General features: G+C 40.2%; 1 protein-coding gene across 1 annotated transcript in view; it reads left to right on the forward strand.

Moving 5' to 3' along the window:
* CDH13 (cadherin 13) overlaps positions 1-23,385 on the forward strand; it is a 445,458-nt gene that overhangs the window by 204,055 nt on the left and 218,018 nt on the right. Inside the window, exon 5 of the mRNA XM_033069460.2 lies at positions 9,510-9,662. Coding sequence (XP_032925351.1) covers positions 9,510-9,662 — 153 coding nt within the window. The remainder of the gene's footprint in view (positions 1-9,509; positions 9,663-23,385) is intronic.

Genomic DNA, 23,385 nt, shown 5'->3' on the forward strand with positions numbered 1-23,385 from the left:
TACTCACAGAGGTTTTGAATTGACCTCTGATGGTTTTAGATGAGAAGTGAAGTGGATCAACCGATAAAAATTGAAATGAGTGTAGAGAACCAAAATTAAAATTTTAATTAAAATTTTTTAAGAAACATAAAGTTACTGATGGAAGCATTCAGTGCTTCATCACAGTGAAATGTTTAAAATTTTTAAATGTCCCAGATAACAGTCAAGCACAGCTGCCATCTGCCCTTGGCACAAGCACCAGCATCTGCTGAGATGTAGACCTGTGACCTCTAGACAAGTTTCTATACACAGAAAAATATTTATCTTCCTCCTATGACCTTCCATGAACAAGACATGAGCCATGGATTTGTTTCCTAGGGAACTAGTGACTGAGGAAAATCTATAATTAGATCTGTGGGTTGTTTGCTACAAGTGGGAATTGGGTGCTAAGCAGGTTCTTAAAGTATCCAGAAGTATTAGACAGACTGTATGTAATCGAACCAAATTTAGAAAAAAAGTCTCTTCATCATGATATTTCTTTTTTAATATCTTCAATTATAAAAATTAAGTACTTTTGATAGGGTACTTATTCCTCTAAGTTCATTTTAATTGCAAAATATTTTCACATTCAAGACTCATCAGGTTGCTAGCTAAAGCAAAAATAAAATTAGCCAAAATCTTCCAAGAAACGTCTTCAGCTTCAGCTGAGTCTTAATTTTCAAGAGAATTTTAGGTGAATCCTTCTCATCAGCTCTGTTTTCCCACTTCACTACTCCTGTTCAGTTCCTCAGGTCCTCTCTGCAACTTCAGTGCCTTGTTCTGCAATTCCAATTACTGTGCCCAGCTGGAGGGTCCCACTTAATCCAGATCTTGATTCCCTTCCTTGCTGCGTGCATGGATCTAAAGATAACATTTGTAGCTGAGTCCCAGGGGCAGCAAATGTGGCTGCAGGGAGAGGAAGCAGCAGGGTTTTGTGTTGCTCAGAGAATCCAGACCTCATCAGCAGAGGATTCCTGCTCACCTGCTGCCCTGCACTCCAGCCCAGGGCCACAGAAGTGCCTGGTGCTTGTCTGGATGCTGCACAAGAGGCTCTCAGAAATAAATTAAGACTTTGATCTTATTCAGAATAAACAGCACTGTGAAATACCTGGGAAGAGGTGCTGTAAGTTGGGTCTGTTGTCTTTTCTCCCATTTCTTCCAGATTTGGCTACACCTGTGATGATTACACATTGTGTATTCTGTCCTCAGTCCTGAATTTTTACAATTCCAAACAATCAAATGTGGCAGTGTTACCTCTTAATTTCTGCCTTTTTAGATCTGTGAAAAGCTTTCAGTAAAGCTCCTCTATAAATCCAAGTAATCCCTTGGTTTGTTTGTTTTTAAGGGGATCTTTTGAGTTTTGCTTTTAATGTTGTCAATCACAGTCAGGTTTTTCCTAACAGACCTCAACTTTGGAGCTGCTCCCTGTCTGGCTGTCACTCAGCAGAGAGTGGTGACAGGGTTTGCAAGTCACTTAAGTAGCAAATAAAATATGGTGCTTAAATGGTTCCTGAAACAGCCAGGCCTCCTGTGACAAGGAACATTTCTGAGTCCTTTCCCTCTGAGATCACCAAACCTGAGTTTGTGAACTCTGTGCTGTGCACAGAACCCTGAGTCTGCAGATTTATTTGTGAATAGACTGCTAGGAACAGGGAGAGGGAAAATTATTTGTAATGAATCTTCTTGCTCTTTATAAATTAGGAGTAAAAGGAAGCTGAGGAATTACCTGCTACAAAGCTAATGCACATCTTGATGTGTTTATTGAATTACTTTGCTTCGATCTCTGAGCAAATGCTCACTGTTAGCTATTTATATTGGTTAAATCCTCAAATTTAAATCCCTGCAACTGCTGGGAAGGGCTCTTCAGGGAGAATTCTTGCATTTGTGTACAGCCACGATAATGAACCTGGGGCTGAAGGGATCCACCAGTGCCCAGGGCTCCCACATGCATAAATTCATTTTGCTTCACTTGAGCACCTGTGCATCCCACCACAAAGTTGATCTGAATTTTGTAAACATTTATGCGTAATTATGATAAAACACCATTATGCTGAGAAGATATTTTTTTGGTTGAATATCAAATACCCTATTGGTTTTGATTATTCTAAAAAGACCTGGAAAATGGAGCCCTGGTGGTGAAACAACTTCACTGGTTTTTCAATATATTGTGTCATTTTCATGCACTGAGGTACTTTGTTGAAATATTTGCCTATGGAATTTATAAACCTTGTCAAATTTTGGATTTGCAGTTGTTTCTACTTAGTAAAATCTTCTGTTTGCACTGATGTAACAAAAGAAGAGCTGGTATCGTACATTTTATAAGAAGTGGCCCAGTCCAAAAAATCCTTCAGTGTTTCACCTGCATTTTGAGCAGTGCAAGTTCTATTTCCTTCATGTACTTAAAGTCCTCAATGTGGTGCTTGATCAGAGCAGTCACAGTTTTGCCTGAATGCCTTCAGGCGAGGAACATTGGTACCACTTCCAGCCCCTAATCAGGCTTGCAAAAATGCATCCAAAATATGCTGAAACCATGTGTTTTAATTCTGCCAACCTTGTTCCTAAATTTGACACTTCCTGAAACGTTTTGCATGACAAAGCTCAGAGTTAAAATGCTAAAAAGGATCCTCTTGAGAACATCAGTGTAGGTTTTCTCGTTTTTTAATTCATTTAATTTCAATGCCTGATTTTTTATTCCCATGTTCCTTCTCTGGAAGTTGGTATAAAAGTTTTCATGTTCAAGGTATTAGCATACCCATACTGAATATTTCAGAAATTTTATACAGATATTAAAACACTTCAGTTTACAGATGCACTATTGGAATAATACACATGTTCTTTTTTTTTCTTTTTTTCTGTAATTCATAAGAGTCTTAAGAAAATAAGTGCAAAAGAATGTGACTAAGAAGTAATTGCTACTCTTGTAATAAGTTTTGCCCAGTGCCACTGAGGTTTAAATGGGTAAGAATAAATATCAAATGATCCACAGAAATAAACACAGAATCCAAACTTTGTTAAAGGATTAATTACCTTGTATTTAAAATTCTGAGTAATCTCTTTGATTGAGAAGGATCCTGCAATAATTCAAATCTCTATCTTCAAGTGCAAAAATCAGATATTTTATAGTTGTGCGTTCCACCCAGGATCTGAAACAGCAAATAGACCCTTAAAGTTTAAAATAACTGAATTATGACTTCTTTTCTGGTTTAAATCCAGTCTGCTGTCTGTGTACATCTCTTTTCTCTGGGAGATGTGTAGATGTGCATTGTTATTTGACTGTCAACAGCGTCAAATAAAATGTTAGGAGCTGATGGGAAGAATGTCTGAGGGACTAAATGTATTTTTTCCCAGCTCTGCTTCCCCCAGAACCCAAACTGCTCAGCTCAGCTTTGTGTTCCCTTGCCCTGGCTGTCACAGAGGCTGGGTCTGTGCTGTACATTCCCATTGCTGGTGGCATTTCCCTTTCCATCCCTTTGGATGCTGGAGGGCCCCTCCAGTTGCAAGCACATATATCTGGATTTTGGGAATGGTTTTTTTTGGCTGGTTTCAGATTTTCAGGAAAGCTCCTGGAGAAGGACACAGATTGAAAACCTTGCCTCTTCCATAGACTGGAGGTTGAAACTGGTTTGAAATTCAGGACTGTGATATCCCCTGTGTTGTTGCTTTCCACAAATACCTTTAACTCCTGAAATTTTGGTTTGCTCTTTATATGAATTTCTCAAATAGTGTTCATTCTTATACCAATTAACTTGCTTTGGATGTTTTGGATAACCTGATAACATCCTGAAAGGGCACCTGCCCAGATGTGCTTTGACAGATAATAGAGTGAAGTTAATAACCCATTATGTGAACAAGAGAAAGTGGTGCCTGAGAAATATCCTGTGCTGGGTTTATCTCTGATTATCACCAATAAGGGACGCAGGCACTTAGAGAAGCTTTATAATTCCTGTTACCATTATGGGAATGATCCCCTGGATTTCCTGGCCTGTCACCTGCACATGGAGTGAGTCTGGAGAAAGTTCTAGTCAGAGAGAAAGCCAAGGGCAGGTTTGATAGGTCAGGCAATACCTGCCTCCATCAAAGAGCACAATTCATCTCCCATGCTCAGCCACTTCATCTGACTTTTCATTAAAGAAGCTAGAGGTATTAATTTTTACATAATAAATTATTAAACTCGGCAAATTACATAAATTCCTTTCGAGCCATGGGTTTTGTGTGTTTAGCTTACTGTAATGAAGCAGTTTCTGTTGGTTAATGCTTTTGAATAACGATGGGAATATTTTGCATTTGTTTTGGTTGAAAGAGTATTTGAGTCAGCGTGGAGCAGATGGAGCCTCTGACTGTAAAGAGTAATTTTCAGTATGGCAGGACAGGAAGTGTCTGTTTATTTATATGAGATCTAAACAATGGACCTAAACCATTGTTTTGCTCTTGTCGAGCACAGTGATTTGAGGAAAAAAATAGTTCACCTTTAAATATTCTATGAATAAATTTGCTTCCTAAGATGCTAGGGGAAGCAGGAATCACCAGAACCAAACAACCCCACAAAAAAATAAAATAAAATAAAATTTAAAAAAAATCACAAGGGAGACACTGTAATGCTCTGAAATGAAAAGAACTGGGGCATGAACCAAATATTCCTGTCTGAGGGTGGGATTAGTTTTCTAATTAAAAAGTGAAACTATTATCATGCATTTATCATTCAAGAACTCAGAAATTAGGGGAGTGGTTGAGGCAAAGACTTTTAAAGAATAAAACTGTAACTGAGGATGGTGCTGTTTAGGACAGATTTGCTGGTGCTGCAGAACTGTGAAATCTCTCTCTCGGGGCAGCGAGGGGTTTTTGTACTTCTATTTCTCTTCTTCTCCTGAGAGCACTCTGATTTACTTTTGTGATAAACCCGTAACAACAGGGGGATCACATTGCTGAAATGAGTTTAGCTGCGAGGGATACATGATGGCAGCTGAAAAACAGCATTGGGGAAATCTGTTCTGGCCATGGTTCAGCAGAAAGCAGCTCCTGTCAGCTTCCTGGGGCTCTGCTTGCTCACAAGGGTCTTCCAGCTGAGCAGGATCACAGAGCCTTCTGCTGGGCTGTCGTGGGTGCTGTGCCTGTGGGGTGGATCACAGAATCACAGAATCACAGAATGACCAGGTTGGAAGACACCTTCAAGATCATTGAGTCCGATCCAGCCCTAACACCTCAACTAAACCATGGCACCCAGTGCCACATCCAGACTTTTTATAAACACATCCAGGGATGGAGACCCCAGCACCTCCCTGGGCAGACCATTCCAGTACTTTATCACTCTTTCTGTGGAAAACTTTTTGACGGCGGTGGAAAAGAAGGGACGGGGTCTTCATGGTTTGCAAGGAACCATGAAGCCGTTTATTGATCCACAAAGCAAAGTTTATATACTTTTTCTATTGTTACTAAAAATAGCGCACCAATAGTATTAGTGTAACTGAGGTATATTGTTTGCTTGTAACTAGATAACATTGCTCAATCTAGTCCTCCTTTAAGCTAGCCAGGTGGATACAATATTTCCCTCAAGTCCCTATAGAAACTGCTGGCTAAGTACTCTGTACTAAGCGCCTTCTTATCTTTTGCATTCCTTCTCCAAAATCCCGCTTTCTTCTGCCAACGCTTGGGCCTACTCACTCCTGCCAAGGCTTGGGCCTACTCACTCCTACCCAGGCTTGCGGCCTACTCATTCCTGCCAAGGCTTGGGCCTACTCGCTCCTGCCAAGGCTTGCGGCCTACTACGGCTAACAGATCCACATTGGTAGTGACAAACTGAGCAGTTCTGAGCTCCAGTTGTATTCCCACAACTTTTTCCTAATATCCAGCCTGCATCTCCCCTGGCGCAGCTTAAGCTGTGTCCTGTCAGTGCTGGTGAAAGAGAGCAACCCCAGCTGAGCACAGCCACCTTTCAGGGAACTGTAACAGTGATAAAGCCACCCCTGAGTCTCCTTTTCTCCAGGCTGGACAACCCCAGCTCCCTCAGTCCTTCCTCACAGGGGTTGTGTTCCAAACCCCTCACAGGGTTTGTGTTCCAGACCCTCACAGGTTTGTGTTCCAAACCCTCACAGGTTTGTGTTCCAGACACAAACAGGGTTTGTGTTCCAGACCCTCACAGGGTTTGTGTTCCAAGCCCTCACCAGCCTCGTTGCCTCCTCTGGACGTGCTCAACGTCCCTCCCAAATTGAGAGGCCCAGAACGCTTCCATTCCCAATTATTGTCTGAAATACCCTTGAGATGGGAAAGTGGGTGATGCCTGAGTGCCCATCCAGTGCTGTCCTGGTGTCCTGGGTGAGGGACAGCCTCCAACAGCCCGTGCTATTGTGGGATGCTCAGCTGATGTCTATTCTGAGCCATCTGCCCACAGAAAGTCCCCTCTGACCTGTGACATCAGAACAAGGGAGAATGAAATAGGTGGAAATTGGGATGCTGGATAAAATATTCCTGTCTTATCCATATTCCCAGTGGGTGGGTGCTGGTGTCCTGGGCTGCCTTGTTTCCTGAGAATGCAGAGCCTTTATATGTAACACGTAGCCACTGCCATATGGTGCAGACATTGTCAGTATTAGAACCTGCACTGAAGTTCCTGAAGCTGTGAAAAAATTATGGAAATATCTTTTTCTGTCTGGGCTTCAGGTAGCAATGACGGTGGGATTTCATTTATGTATTTTAGAAAAACAAAAATGAAATCCCAAAGTAAACATTACAGCAGAAATAGTCTGGCCTTGTTTTATCTCCGCCAGGATATTGGGAAAACATTGTTCTGCAACTGCATTGTGAGCTAGGAAATTTTCCTGTGAACAGTGCTGTGTTTATGCCACTGCTCCAAATCTCAGCCTTGGCAGAGGAGATGTCAGACAATCCTCCTGTTTTCTTCCTTGCTCTTGCTGAAGCACCAAACCATATGGCAAATTAAGCCCGATTTTTATTAAACTTTTCATTGTACCGAGCCCCGTGTGAACTGGGAAATGCACTTTCTTTGAACTATGCAGCCATTATATAAGCATCTTAATTAGGAGATGGTAATGTTCTCGCCGGCATTCCTGGGAGTTCGCGGCTCCCTCTTGTGGCTAATTAAGCGTTTTAACGAACCTTTCTGAAAATGAGTTTTTCTGAGCCGCCCACGGCTCCTGGCCAAACTCTGCCATGGTGCCCCAGCAGCTCAGGGTGGGCTCTGGGTCAGGACATCAGTGTGCAGTACCTGGAGGCATGGACAGGGAAATCGGTAAAGAAAAGATCTCCAAAGAGTTGCTCTGTGAGTGTGACAGCACCCTGAAGTCTTCAAAAAGCTGAGAGAGTTCATCCAATCGTTCAGGAAACCTCTACTCCTCCCGTACATGAGATGTGAAGGAGGATTTGAGATGTGGGATGGGTCAGCTCCAAGGAGCACTGACCTTTCAGGCACCACTGGGATGTCTCACCATCAAATTCAAGGTGTAGATCTTTGCCAGATTCGATGCTGAGAAGAAATTTTCCCACTGGTTGGGTTTGCAGGCACCACTATTACTACTACTGCTACCACTACTACTACTATTATTATCATCATTTTTATTATTACTACTACATTCTTGCTTTTCTATCTAGTATAGAGAAAAAATTCCATATGTAAATCTGGACTTTTTTTTTTACAAATTCCCTTTCAGAGGAGTCCCTTCTCAATATTTTTCTTTCTTATTGTGGGTTGTTACAACTGGGGCATTGTGTTTATACTGTGTCTTAAATTTGTCATAAACAGGTAATGTTTGGTGGCTCTGGTGGAAATGGCTGTAGTATAACCATCTCTGGGTTAGAGTTTTGTGCTGGCCTGGGGCTGGTTTCAGTCTTTTCAAAGCACTGTTCTTCTATGGCAAGGTGCACTTGTCTCATCTCACTCTCAAACATTAGGGTAGAAAAGGATCAATCCATCTTTTCCCTAGAAAAATGAGCAATGCTCATGACACTGCAAAATCTCAAGCATAGCTTTCTGTTAAAGAAAACATGGATTTTTAGGCTTGACATAAAAATACCAGAAATTGGTCCAAAAATGACCTGAACAGCAGGTAACTTTTCAGCAGGAACCATTAAGATCAAGGTTCATCACCAAACCAGCAGTCTCAAAGTGACTTTGCCCTTTTGTCACCTGCAGTATTGTCTGCCTCTGCGTTTTGGCATGACTTACTCAAAAATACACAGGAAAGAAACTTCAACCATTAGTGTTTCTGAGTGTTGGAAGGAGGGAGAAAAAATGAGGTGAAACAGGTTTTTACTTTGAAATGTGTCCCTTCCCCAAAGGGTTTGGAAAGCATAACTTTATCTCTGAAAATGCTGATTTCCTATTTCATAACTCGTGGCAATTTTTTCCCAATTAAAATAAAGGAATAATGATTATGGAGTTAAGTCAAAATCTCCCTGCCCAGTAATCTGCAAACCAGCATTGCTCAACCCACAGCAATAGGGCAGCAAACATTTATTTCCTCGGGGACGTTATTAAACACCCTGCATATTTATTATCTCAAAGTTGGAGAAGGTCCAGATTTCTAAGGCCACTTTCTCCCTTCCTCTTCCTGAACTATAATTCGGACCAGAATATCAATTTTTGATTTAATGTTTCTGCGGAAATCAGCGATATGAAATTGCTCGAAACAAAAGAACACCAAGCAGCAGAGGGAAGAAATGGCTTGGCAAGACTGTCAGCCTTAAAGGGCAAGATTAATTTATAATCCCCCAGATTCTGGTGTACAAATACAAATTTGCAAAGCCTGTAGCTTGTAACTGATGTTGTGTGGCTCTGCAGGTTGGTAAATGTTACTGTCACTAATGTGGGGCTGCCATGAAATCGGATTTTTAGGGATTTTGTTCTCATGGAAAATAAGGTGAGAGTAACAAGGAGTCGCCATGCACTCATGGTGTGTGTGTGGGTAGGATTCTGATATTTTCATGCAGAGATTTTTCCCTTGATTTAAAATCCTGGGAAAGGAAGAGTCTGAAAGAGAATTGGGGGAAAAAAAACAACCTGAAAGTAGTGTGTAATGACTTCACGATGGCTTATAAAATATTGTGTGTTGGCTCTCTGGTATACTAAAGGTTGTTGTGAAATAAGAGTGCTTCTTGGCAATCAATAGAATATTCTTTTTTTTTTGTAAGTTTGTAGCTGTTCTATCAATTTAACTAAAAAGAGGAAATAGCATTAAATGAAATGTCAAATTCCAGACACAGAGTGAATTCAATGATGGAATAACAGAAACTTAAAGCAGTGAAATTGAAGACACTAAAGATAAGATAGGAACCGGCCAAGAACATGAGCAGCTTTCCCAGGGTTTAACACAAAAATTGCACAGTGTCTTGTGAATGATTGAAATCATATTTTATAGTTCCATTTTATTGGCAGGGAACAGAGCTCAGCATTAGTTAAAAGACTGAGACAGCTTATGCGGTTTTAGGATGAGTTTAAAAGATTTTACAACGTGGCCCATCACTTGTTTCCTACCATGCAGGTCATCAGAAGCGAAGGCACTGAGGGAGTGAAGTTTCGGCTCTCTGGGAAGGGAGTAGATCAAGACCCCAGAGGAATTTTTAGGATCAATGAGATGAACGGGGACGTGTCTGTGACCCGAAGCCTTGATCGAGAAGCAATCGCCAATTACGAGGTGAGTACTCAGAGCGATGACATCTCTGCCTCTGTGTTGATTCTGTTCATTTTCTGAAAGTGCATTTGCTCCTGAACGTTCTGCAGTTACATTGAAGCCTCAATTGCAGCCACTGTCCTATGAAATTTCAAGTGGATCTGTAGGAAATGGTAAATGTGTTTGTTTTTCACGCAATTGAAATTTTTCTGCTCTCTGCATGGAATTTCTGTCATTTATCTTCAGTGGAAATGTTGTCTGAACATTGTGTATGCATTTGATTTCTGAATAGAAAATTTTGTTTGGACAAAGGAAGATCTTTTGGGGAAGTTGTCACTATGGTACTACAGAATTATACGTTTTTATTGTCAAACGGTCAATGAAAAGTACTATTGAACTCCATTTTAGTAATGGGTGTCTTTAATAGAGGCAAAGATGATTCCGATGATATGAAATTGTTACATATGAAATGTTTATCACCTACAAAGTTCTTACTAAAGATTCCTTTACTTGTCAGCAAAAATGTTTGTCTCCACTGAATACCCAACAAATGATCTCTGAAATCTGCAAAACAACTGCCCCACAACATCCCAAAATGGATAAAATAAACAGAAGACCTGTCAATTCATGTTTTCCAGCCAGCTCTGGGCACGTGCACTCACATGCCTTGTCCCTGATCCAGAATTCCAGGTGCTCAGTAGTTGGTGCATGCTGCCTTTTCTGTCCCACCACAGGGACAATCTCGCACCCTCTGTCCACTTTGGGACACAGACTTGGGGACAGCCCTGGCTGCCATCCCTGACCCCTCAGTTTCATCTCCTGCAGTGAAATAATCAACACTTGTGCCTCCAGTGCTGTTTCCTTCCTCCTCTGGGAGAGTTTCCCAGTTTGCTGATGGGTCCTACTGCTCAAACAGCACTGCTAAAATTTACCATATGCTGGTTTTCAACACTTAAACATCTCCTTCGTATCTGGGTCTGCAGTGAAATGTGTGTTAAGCACTTGCACAGGATTTATGCGAGTTGCTGACGTCCTTCTTGCAAGAAAAACATCGCAGTTTCTCTTTTTAACGCTGTTCCTTGTCTTCATTTGCCAGCTGTTTCTTATTTTATCAGCGGCGTCCCACCTTAATGCGTCGAGTATAAACCTTGAATATTTTTTCTCCTGGAAAATCATAGTAGACTTCTCAACTTTATGCAGCAAACCACAAATAGCCCTCATATCTGATCTGGCAAAAGACACACTTAAATTAAGACAAACCCATTTCCCTAGAGGAGGCTTTTTGAAGCAAACCAAGTTAGGCACAAGAGATTTCATATACCAGGTGATCCAGAGCAATGTGAATGCACAGCCTGAGAGGCTGTGGAGCTTCCTGAGCTGTTATCCAGCACTCTGTTCACCCCCATCCTGCAGCAAAAAATGGGGTTGGAATGTTCTGAAGGAGAAACCTCAACGTGATTACTCTGTCTCAAATCCAACCCATTATTTTCCAATAAAGATGTGTCATGGTGTCAGGAAGACAACAGGATTTTCTCCCTGATCTCCTTGGTACACTGAAAGGTGAATAACCTGAAATACCCTTGAATTTCACTCAAAAAAAGTGTTCTCTGGTTTTGTTTGAGCCTCTCCCTGCCTAGCACTGTGGTTCTGAAAGGGAAAATTCAAAGCAAAATGCAAACAAGTAAGGAAGACATCATTGGGAAAAAAATACAAGTTCTTTGCAAACCATCAGAATATCAAGTTTGTATTTAGAGGTGGGGGAAGGATGAAAAGATAAAATCCATTTGAATCCTACAGGATGCAGCTACACCCAAGGATGCTCTGCCTGAGCACTGAGCATCCTGCACTTAGTGCATAAATGCTCAAGGGGTAAGAATTTAAAAATGTCAATAAGGCACAAACCAGAGCTTTGGTGATCACAGTATTTCATAGAACTTTGCAGATTTTACTGCCTCAGAATGTTTTAAATTTGCTAAGAATGTTTAATCTGTTAAAAAAATGGTTGGTTTTTTTTCCCATTGAATGTTTGAAAATCTCGGTTTTCCTGCCCTCTCTCTCCTGGAGGAATACTGAAAAATGTGTAGTTTTTCTCTGGATTCATAACAAGAGAACATGATTAAATTAGAGCGTATTAAACTCTATACAGACAACTTTGTTCATTATTTGTATTAATCCCTTTTTTCCATGGTTTGTTTTTAATATTTTATTTCTAGTAAAAGTTAGAAAATACTTTAAAATAGAGTGAAAACATCTGTCTGAGGGTCAGAGTCTGCCAGTCTTTTCAGTGGAGCCCATTTGTGGGGGAGTTGTATTTTCAGATGAGTTTAATTTTGGTTTTTAGTAAAGGAATTCAAACTGGCAAGGGGAATGGAAGGCAGCTCATATTAATGGCACCACCCTCACCCTCTGAAATAAACTTATTAATCCAATTGGTTTATGAGTTTATTTCTTATGAAACTTTGTGGTTTGTGTTTTTAAAGTCCAAGGAATGTCAGCCAGCTTCAGTTTTAAGTGAAAGCTGCTTGTGGATAAGAGCAGGAGCATTCAGGGATGATATTATACCTAGAAATGTGCTAAAAACTTGTGTAGCAACTCCTTTTCCTCCTCAAGAGGTTTGTAAAAGAGCATCCTGATAGGAATTCTGCAGGTCAGAGTACGCTGGTGGATTTACATGGCATGGTTTTACTTTGGGGCTTGCTGGAGCTTGTTGACAAAACTGCTAAATGATGCTCTGAAGAGGGGGCTTAGGCAGGCTCTGGGCTCGTGATGGAATTGCTTCTGGGCTGGTGAGATAAGAGCAGCCTGGAGCCCCTATTTACTGGGAGTGAAAGGTGCTGCATTGTACAAATGTGCTCTCAAGCATATTTGGTTTTCTCTCGAGAGTTGAATAAATCAGACAAAGTCAGAAATTTCAGGCAATGGCAAATCGTTTATTTATTTGCTATTGGAAAGTGCAGATGTGGAAAAAACAGATGAGGGAGATTGGTGGGGAGATTTAAGATGGATTTTCTAGCCCAAATCTGTGAGGTGCACACCATCCAAAACCTGCCTATAATTTATGCAATTCAGAGCCCACTTCAGACCCATAGTCTTTTCTGATTCCAGCAGAGCAGAAAAATTAGTGACTTTTCAGCCCTTTCCTTGAGCAAAAAAAAAATTAAAAAATCAAGTGCTTCTGTAAAGAGATGTGATAACAGAGCAAAAGGATTCCAGTGAAGCTGGAAGGCTACTTGTGCTCAGTGTTGATAAAATCCCCATGAATTGGGAAACAAAGGGTCAAATAGAGGGCCAGTGAAAATAGAAGTCTGAAAATCAGTGATTATGGGGTAATCTGCTGTTTAAAACCCCTGGGCTCATTTTCAAAACCTCACATTTACCTGGATAATGTATTTGTAGGCAGAATGCAAGAAAAAGCAGGAAGAGTTAGAGGTTGATTGCCACTTCCAAGATGACAAAAAGTTTCTAAGTTACAAGAACTCTGTTGTGCTATTTACTCCAAGCTAGGTGGGTCCAGAAGAATGAAGAACTGGCAAAAATATATTTTTTTTTTATTTTTTTTATTTTTTTATTTTTTTAACTGTTCATGCATGAGATTTGGGGTTAGGTACATGACAAAGCCTCCTGTTGTAGAAGCTGATTTCCCATGGAATCCCTGCAGCAGTGAAATCCAGCCCTGCAGCCTCCAAAGCATCAGTGGCAAAGTGCCACAGGGCTGTCCCTGCTGGGACTCAAGCTTTTAAAGGGTGCTGCCATCGTGGAAAGGCAACAAATGTGTGTGGAAGGGAAATAATCAGGAAGTGATCCTCTGCAAGCATGAAATGAAACAGCTTGATAAAACTGTGTGCAAATTAGAGCTGTGACCAAATTTACCTAGGCAATTTGAACTGCTAATGAAGAGTTAGTTTTAATTATTTTTTTAAGTAAAGAGCTTTATTTGCTTTAAAAAATACTTAACAAGCATAGGTGTGAAATCAGCCCTCAGCTTTTTTCATAATGGCAGATCACACTTCTGTGAAAGGATGCCTTGCAAGTGGTAGTGACAGACTGAGATATTTAGAAAACTTATGCTAGCAGGGCTGAAAAGCAAACTGGGAGTGTGCAGTTCTGTGAGGAATTGTTTCTATATGTTGACTAACAAGTAGGCTGAGGGGAGGGTAAAGATTTCAGATCCATCAGCAGCTCTCTGCCTCACTTGAGCTACATGGGACTGAGTCAAACGTGGAGAGTGAGGCTGCAGCCCTAGTGGGCTCAATTTCCCTGTTTAATAAGGAACAAATAATGGAAATGCTTCACAATGATGAGGAAAACTAGCTTGCTCAGGTGCTGAGGAGCATTTTGTGGGGAAGATTTGTAAGTGCTTTAATGCATTTTTGCAGATAAGGAAGTGTTACTATAGCACAGCCCTGAAGTGAATGGCTGTAATTTATCGTGTGCAGGAGAAGGAATTTGTCGTCTGTGTAAGTCCATTTTAGTGCAGCCACATCCTTTTTGGAATGATTTATCATCCCCTGATACTGAATCTCTGCTGATGCTGGCTGGAGATCTATGGACAGCACACAGGAACATGCTGCTCCTTCAAAAGGAAGATCATGAACTTGCTTCTGACTTCAAGAATGGTCTAAAATATTTTTTAATCCTGGTTATCTGCACTGGTAGCTCTGTCTGGACTGTCACTGAACTGTTTTGAGCTGAAACCAGTTGATGGGAATGTCAGACCTCAGTCATCTCCTACTACTGTCCCCAAAAAAAGAAGACACTCAGTCTTTCATGGCAACAAGTTTGGTCTTGTAGAGATGTAAATTGCAGTAAAATGTGGTTGATTTAATTAAAGAATCATTACTACACAGAGCAAGCCTGTTAAAACACTGGTGATTTCAAATTGCATCTGTTGCATCAAAAAATCATGGAGAAATGGCAGAGTTCAAAGTTTCAGGGAAGAATCCTGACTATACAGCAAAGAAAATGTTACTGTTAAAAAAAAAGAGTTCTGGTGGAAGTATAAAATATCATTATTAATCAGATAGAGAATTATTTATAGACACGAGCCTCAGTCAGATCAGCTGAAATACAGCTGAAAATTGTGACATGGACAAAGATCTCTGTAGCTTGTGTTGCATGCTATATGTAGGGAGTGCAGGAAATGGATATTTTTTCTCTCATATTGCTGAGTTTCCATATATATTGATTAATGTGTTCACATGGTGGGGCTCCTGCTAAATTCAGAGAGGACTCTTCAAAACCTGGAGGCAGAAACAAACCCAGCAGAAGCAAAGGCCTGGATCCCTCAATGGGATCCATATGGCAAACTCCTGAATTAGTGGGAAACTTTGTGGCATTGATTGTTTACCAGGGTCAAAACCAAGGTGATCACCAAACTGTGGCCATAAATCAAATAGCTGAGCATATAAATTTTAAGTGGAGTCACACTTCTTAAAACTATGGCTTAAAAAATTGCTTGGGCAGCTGGCATGGAAATGGGATTTCCAGCTACTGGAAATATTCCTCTCCCAAAGTTGGTTTATGGGATAAAGAGAAAAACTGGCAAGAATGAAGCTAAAATTCATGTCATTGTTATGTGTTTTGTCTTGAGGGAACAAAATATTCTATATGAGCTATCTAATTTAACATATCTTGTTCATTTTTACTGGCAATAGTCTGCTCAATAAATACTGTATGTAAATCAATACCTCCTAGTGTCATCTGATATCAGCAGGGAGCTGTGATTCCTTTCAGAAAGCAGTAGCATCCTCATTTGATTTCTGGGGAAAGCCTGCAAAAGTCAACAGTTGGTTTTGTTGGAGGGCATTTGCTTTATTCTGAGCTCTGCCTGCTCGTGTGGCTTTGCCCTCCCTGCTGTTCAACAGCACTGGTGTGTCATTTGTAGCAGGAATAGAGAGAAATTTTGTAAAAAGGAGAAACCAGCAAAGCTTTGCTTATAACCTATAGCTGTCCAGTCAGTGGGCTTAGATTTCCATCCTAAAAATCACACACTCTCCAACCACGAGGAAAAATGAATTTTCTTATTGAGGATTGGGAGAGTGGAAATGCAGAGCAGTGGGAGATATGGGAAAATGTGAGTTTGTTGAGACAGTAATGAATGACATAAAATTTGTTGGCATGGTGGTTTGGTTTTGTAGGTTTTTTGTCTGTTTTTTTGGGTTATTTTAGATTATTTTCTAATAGAACACTCCTGGAAAGAATAATGATGTGTTCAGTAAAACACAAAGAGACTAATAACATTTTTGTCATATTGTGTTAATTGCCTATGAAACCACTTCTGTTATTATATATTAATTGCATTTTATGGCATTTAAAAGTCATCATGATGCTTCTTTGCTGTTTTTGTTATTATATATTAATTGCATTTTAAGGCATTTAAAAGTCATCATGATGCTAGCATGATTGGTTTGTTTGTTTGTTCCTTTTCCCTGTTTGTACAATAATAACCCTCAAGAAACCTTGCTGAGGTCTCACTGCTCTGGGTGCATCCACAACATCCTGGAAGACACTTTGCCCTTTCCCCAGAACTTGTATTTTCCTGCAGGAAAGGAAGAAATCTTAGCAGCTCAGGGGGAAGATGGGAACATCTCCTTTTTCTGCTTGGTGTGAGTTAAACCACTTGGGTTGGAAATCTTTATCTGCCCATAAACCTTTCTTACACCAGCCTGACACACAACCAACCACGGGTTAAATAGAAACTGTTATTCTTGTCTTTCTGAATGGCAAGGAGGATCTCTCTTCATCTCTTATTAAGTGTAATTTTTGTTGGTTTGCTTTTCTGGAAACCAGCACGAGTTCTGAGTTTCCTGATGCTTTGTTAGAGAGTGCAGAAATGTTGCATTGGGAGTTTTGACACAGTACCTGTCCTGTGGCTCAAGACAGCCTTGAAGGTCTGGCCTTACTTGATAATTTAATAATAATTTTTTTGTCACCCATCAGTAACCTTCAAAATGTAATGCAGACTTTTTTGAAGTCTGGCTGCTCAAACCTCCCCATCTCTTGTTCCTCACAACACAGCCAGAGTTCTGTCTTATTCAGACATTTATTAGAAATTCAGAATCCTAATGTTCTAATTGCTGCTAAGACCTTGGTTTCTGTGTCCTGAACCTGGAAATGTGGGTCCATGAGTATCTAGAGCTTCTGTTTCTAAACAAGACAGGTGAGGTCAGTAATAACTTTATTTTTTCTATTTTCTTTTTCATTTTTGTAAGAACTGAAGCAATGAAATAATTATACTTTTGTCAATAATTCCCTGCCTGCAGGAGGAGGAACTGCTGCCTCCTTTCTGACCTCTGCTTCTTTATGGACCTGAATAAAACCATATCACCTGTCTTATCCTTCCCTGCCATCTTCTTTTTATTTTCCACCTTTTTGCTCTTTTTCCCTTGCACTTTTAGCTTCATTCCACGACATTTTACTCCCCCTGTCTTTCTTGATATTTTGTGTCATTCACTTCCACTTTTCCTACACTCTCTGCATTTCCTTCTTCAGACACTGACCTGTTTTCTGCTCTTCATAAATCATGTTGCAAGGGGAACACACAACCATCATCTGAGCATAAATTTGTTTGGTTATTGTGTAGAACCTTTCCACTGCCTTTGCAAAAGCTGTGCAGCTTTATCCATTCTGATCAACTGTGTCCATAAATAAATCCCTTTAGAATCCTGTGTTCTGGAAACCTTTGCCTTCACATTGCTTACTGCAGGACTCTGCCCTGTCTGCAATTTTTTGTGAAATAGCCCAGGTTGTAAATATTGATGCTAAGAAAATTTCAGTGGAAAATTGAACTTTGTTCCCATGTTAATGCCTTTCAGTTTGTGTATGCTCTCCATCAACTCATGGATATTAATTAGAGATGTGTATGATTATCTGGAAATTGCTGGCATTTAGTTTATTCTTAGTAATTCTAATACCTGGTTCTGTAAGCCCTGGAATTGTGGTCTGCTCAAAAGTGAGCATAGAACACCTGATACAATAATTAGTTCTGTGGCTTCAGAACTAGGAGTTCAAAGCTTGATCTCTGTAAAATTATTGTAGGATAGTGGGTCATAATTTTAAGCTGTGTCTGCATGTGTTTGGGGAAAAAGCTCTAAACAGGTTTTTATTCTCAATGCAGAGACAAATTTTAATTAATAGGATATTTTTGCAAAAAATGTGAAAATAATTTGTATAAAATTAAGAAATAGGGATGCTTCAAGCATTCAGTTTGTGGACTCAGTGAGTTACTGTAACATCATTAGAGGGAATTAGGCTACAAGTGATAAAATTTAAATCAAAAGTGTCAAATGTGCAGTTATCTTTAAAATCCAATATTTTGGTATTTGCTCTTTTTTACACCAAGCTTTAGGAGTCCTTCTATAATGCAGCAGTTTCATAGGACCCCAAACACAGCCTGCTCATTGTTACCTATTTTAAACATGTCCCTAAGATACCTGGAGGAAAAATGACACTATGGCCCATGGGGTCTCCATTGCTAAAATGATACAAAAATTAATGTATGCTGGAAAAAGAAATTAAAAAAGACAGAAGGTTGGAGTCCAGGATCCACCTGGCCAGGTGACCTTCCACGTTTTTGACTGCTATATTTTAAACCCACTGCAGGGAATCATCTGTGTCCCAGCCTACATGTGAGGCAGGTGAGCACCTGTGGGTGGGTGACAGTAACATTTCATATTTTGATCTGTGGAAATGAAATTAGAGCCCTTTGTGGGTTGTCTCTGCCCCATCCCAGAATATATCAGCTGGCAATTAATGGGGCTCAGTGCCTTGGGGGCAGGCACAGCACCCCTGGGACCTGCAGCTGAGCTCACAAACTCTGCAGGAGCAGAAATAAAAACCATTTTCCTGTGGCATCACAGGCGAACAGGTGTCTGCAAGAAATAAAAAGATTTTTAATATAGTTCTGACTGATACATCTACCAAGCAAGCAATAAGAGATTAACTCACATATTTGTCCATTTTAAGAAAATATAACTGCCCATCACTCTGCTGCACATGTTCAGGCTGCTTTTTTGCTGTTCTTTGGCTAAATACCTCCAAATATGCCCAAAATATATGTCACCCACAAACACAAATGTATGATTTCATAAACCCTAATGTATCCTCTTAACCTGGTTTCTTGGGGTTTGTTTTTTTTTTTGATCCACAGCATCTGAACTCTGGAATTCTTTTTGGGCAGTTAGATATTTAATTCTTTAAAATGAAAATAGGACAAGACTCGATAGGTGGAAGTTCAGAAAAACCACTAACTCTGATGAAATTCATAAAAGTTTGCAACACTGCACACTGCAAGCAGAGCAGTGAGAATTCCTCTTTTTCCTTTATTAGTTGTTTTTGATGGAAACATCCATGGAAACAGGTGATTCTTATGTGTTCACCTTTTTGTTTCTTTAGATCTATTTCACTGCATAAGAGCAAATGAGTGAGAGAGGTTGAGGGAACTAAAGTTATAAATATTTAGAGAACACTGCATGAAGAGATTTGTAATATTATGGCAATTTTACTTTGGCATGATTTTATTAGCATGTAAATGATAAAAGTCTTGCTGTGTTTATCCTGGTTTACTGAGGTCACAACTAATTATTTCTTAATTAGACAAATTCCCTAAAATTAAGCTACATTTATGAAAGTGTCTTGGTTTATTTTCCCTCTTCTAGTAGCTCATTAGCAGGAGACATGGCTTTAGTTTACAAATTTTCAGGAGGTAATTGGCTGATATGAGCTCATGTAAAACACCATATGTTGAGATGCATGTGATGGATCTTTTTGTTTTAAGGGGTTTTGCTCTTTTCCTGTAGAGAACAGAGCAGGTCCCAGCAGCTGCTGGCAAAACCTTTTGTGCAGGAGTGAGGCTGGAAGGTTGCAAGGACAGGCTCTGGGATCCTGACCCTTTGAGGTTACCCTACCAGGACTTTTTTTTCCCTCTGCTTTTTGTAATCTTCAAAACATTTTGTCCAAACTTGTTTGTCTGCCAGGGCTGGGAAAAGCTCTGCTTCAAACTCTTCTCAAGTCCATCACTAAAACATAAAAGAACATCAAACAGTCCAGTTGGGACTGAAAACTGCTGAATGGAAAAGTGAGGCAAATATTGGAGAAGGTGGTGTGGAGCCAGAAAACCTCCATTTGTGCGTGGAAAATTTGGAGAAATGCAAATTATTTCTTCTAGTTTTGTCATTAACAAGTGTGATGTGCTGTACCCTGCTCTGCAGCTGCATTTCCAGTTTAAATTTGAAAAGCAGAGACAGTTCATCTTTGCAGAATTCTTCACAACCTCTGCTCTTGGCATTATTCTTAATATTTATTTTACACACTGCCAATTCATATAGTTGAATGTAAGGAATTGAAAATACCTATTATCCATTTAAGGCTCTGTTATTATATATATTTCTTATATGTATTATGTATCCATAAAACACAGGTGATCTGTGTTCATATACTGAGTGCAGATTTTATTTGTGGATGGTAACAAATAAAGCAATACACTATAGTTACATTTCTGTTAGATTCAGAAGATTTAATAGAGTAATAATGAAAAAATAGCAGGATTATGATTTACTATTTAGAAATTACTAAGAGGGAGGAAAATCATGACAGTTTTAAACTACCAATTTTTCTTGTTGTCTAAAACAACCTGTAAAAAACTTCCATTTTTCCCTTGCTGCTAAGGAAACATATTGGAGAGGACGAAAAAGAAGAAAAGAAAGTGTTCTAAAAATAACATATATTGCCCAAATGCTATGAAACTTTATTGTATTTCATATTTTACCCTCTAAAAAGGACATTTGCTGTGGCAGAATGCTTCACTCTCTTTCCCAGTTCTCATCAGCTTTTAGGTTCCCTGTGGTCAGTGCGATGTTCTCTCCCTCAGGGATTCTCAGGTATAAAAACCTTATTCCCAGAAACTCGAGGTTTTCCCTCAGAAAAAAAAGTTGCAGTCTTTGTGCAGCCAAAAATCCAGAGCTTCCATGAGGAACTTGGAGAAAATCCAGCAATGTTGGTACTTGTTGGGCCTGGAGTGTTCCTGGGTTGATGTTTGGGATGCTCAGAGCTGTGCAGAATGTCCAGTGGCAATGCCCTGAGAGCTGTGGGGGTGCTGACCACAAACCCAGCACATCCCAGCACTGCCTGGGCTGGTTTTGGCTTAGGGGACCTGGCTCTCCAGATGTGTCACTCCCTTGTCCCCCAGCCTGGCAGGACACAGATGTGGCACTGCACACCTGGGACACTCTAACTCATTTTACATCTCAGCAATGCCTCAGTTTGAAAGGCACCCTGCATTCTGCAAGGTGCCAAATGGCACAATTAACAGCCACTATTTTTTCTTCTGAAATATTCTTTATTAATCTTTTTATTAAAGTAAACTTCTATTCCCTTGGAAAATAATTGACCCTTTCTCAGGAATTGTAATTTTCAGAAAACACCAGTGAGATACACTCCAGTTTCATTGGACTCTATCACACAGGAGGGCAATAATCTAAAATAAGCAGCGGGGGAAAAAGGAAAACCCAAACCAAATATATTTGCCAATTTTCCTATAAAGATTAAAGTTCTTTTGTTGCTTAACATTAAAAACTGACCCAAAGAAGTGAGTAAAGACTAAGGTGAAAACCCTGTCATGGCTCAGAAAGCTCAGTGAGCTTCTTCCTGAGGACTAAAACTGGGCAGAGTGGGTGGGGAGTAGACCTGTATTCAAATGTTTTGTTTAATTTAACCCATGCAGCAGGTCTGGGTTTCTTTATTCAAAGAAATATGTTTTACTAGGTCATAGGTGCATCCAATAAAAGGAATTTCTGTCAGTGGCAGTAAAAAGAAGGCAGCAAATATCTTGCATTGGGAGCATGGAACACACCAGAAAGTTCTGAAATGAAGCTGGTGAGAGACCTAAAGAAAATGAGAGTGATGATTTCCAGCTACTGAGTCACCCAATGTTGCCCATCTCCAACCCCCCCTTCAGCCTGTTTGCAATTGATATGTGCAGTGCATTTATTTATTAGAGATTTGCTTTAAAGAAATGCAGATGTTTGAGGATGTGCATTTAATTTCATTTCTTCCCTGGGAGCTTTGATCAATGCTGTGCTCACTACCTCTGCCACGTGCTTTGAACTTGTAGATGCAAGCATATAAATAATTTCACATCTCAATTCCTGGCTCATCTGCCCAGGTTGGTATCAGGAAGGGAAGTTGTCTCCTAAATTCTGGTCAGTGGGATTAGTGAATTGATTAGTTGAATTACAATTAAAGGCAAAATTGTATTTCTTAGGCTTCAAGATCTTTGCTCAAAGATTGCAGGCTTTTTGGCCAGGTTTGTATTAGGAATAAAAACTGTTTTCAATAACCTTTTCTTTTTTTTTCTGTTTGTAAATCAATGTTTTGGATTATCACCAATTACTAAACAAACAATTCGCCTTTTTTTTTTCTTTTTTCTATTCTTTTTTTCCAGTTTTTCATCTTAAAGGGGAAATTCCATTGATTTTTGAAAATACCAAAGATGTGATTCAGGGAACACAATTACCTACAAATGCTATCAGTAACATATAATGATATTTTTTCCAATACATTCAGCTCAAGGTATTTAAAATGACAATATGGGCACTGTATATTAAATTGCAGTTAGCATTTACAGGTTATTGGTATATATTTTGCTATAACAGACTCGGGGCATACTTCAGGCATGAACCTTTGCATTTGGGTCTGAGCCAGAAGCTTCCCCAGGGAAAATTTCTTCCTTCCTTCCTTCCTGGAATCCTGGTGTCCTAGTTTGGAGGACAGGTGTCTGCTAAGAAAGGTAGGAGCCTCTCTTTGAAATGGAGAATGTAAACCCCCTCCCTCCAAATTATTATAATTTTGAAATCAAGGGGTTCTCAAGCAAAGATGTGGGAATTAGGAATAACAGTTCTTTACTAGGGAAATTAAAATCGAAATACAGCACTACAAAGAAACAAACCCCAAACCCTGACACAGTCAGAGTACAACCTGACACCCGTCAGGCAGGGTGTTGGCAGCAGTCCCATCCCATGGTGGCTGCATCCTCCTGCAGTGACAGATGTGGCTCAGTTGGAGCAGTGCTCCTGTACAAGGTGCAGTTTCCCTCCGGAGCTCCAGTGGGGATGTGGAGAAATCCGGTTTTCCTCTGGAGTCCAGTGGAGAAAGGGGCTCCCTTAGTGTCCCAAAACCTCTGTTTTTATCTTGGTAAGAAATGTTGGGCTCTTCCCCCTGGCTGGAGCAACTCCCAATGGGATGCAGTAATTTTATCAGTCCCACAGTGGGACTCAATGGGCCATGAGCAGAAAATGACTCTCTGGAGGAAGGATGGGTTGTGAAAAGATAAAGAACACTCTCCAGCCTGGTTTCAATGGATGAGCCATTAGCAGAATATCTCCCACAGAGATCAGGATCACTGCCCCCACCCTCAACAGATGGTGATAGAATAGATACCTTTTATCACACTCTGTATTGTAACCAAGACACCTGGAATCCTTCCTTCCTTCCTTCCTTCCTTCCTTCCTTCCTTCCTTCCTTCCTTCCTTCCTTCCTTCCTTCCTTCCTTCCTTCCTTCCTTCCTTCCTTCCTTCCTTCCTTCCTTCCTTCCTTCCTTCCTTCCTTCCTTCCTTCTCAACATATTCTCCTAATTTATTCTATCCCCATCATCTGACTTTCTCAGTCTGGCAGTGATATTGTCCCACGTTATAGGAAATGGGCACAGACCATGACGTTTCCACCTCAGCAGCCCTACAGAATGTGTGCTCTG

The sequence above is a fragment of the Catharus ustulatus genome, chromosome 11, assembly GCF_009819885.2.
Source record: "Catharus ustulatus isolate bCatUst1 chromosome 11, bCatUst1.pri.v2, whole genome shotgun sequence".
In the NCBI taxonomy this organism is placed as follows: Eukaryota; Metazoa; Chordata; class Aves; order Passeriformes; family Turdidae; genus Catharus; species Catharus ustulatus.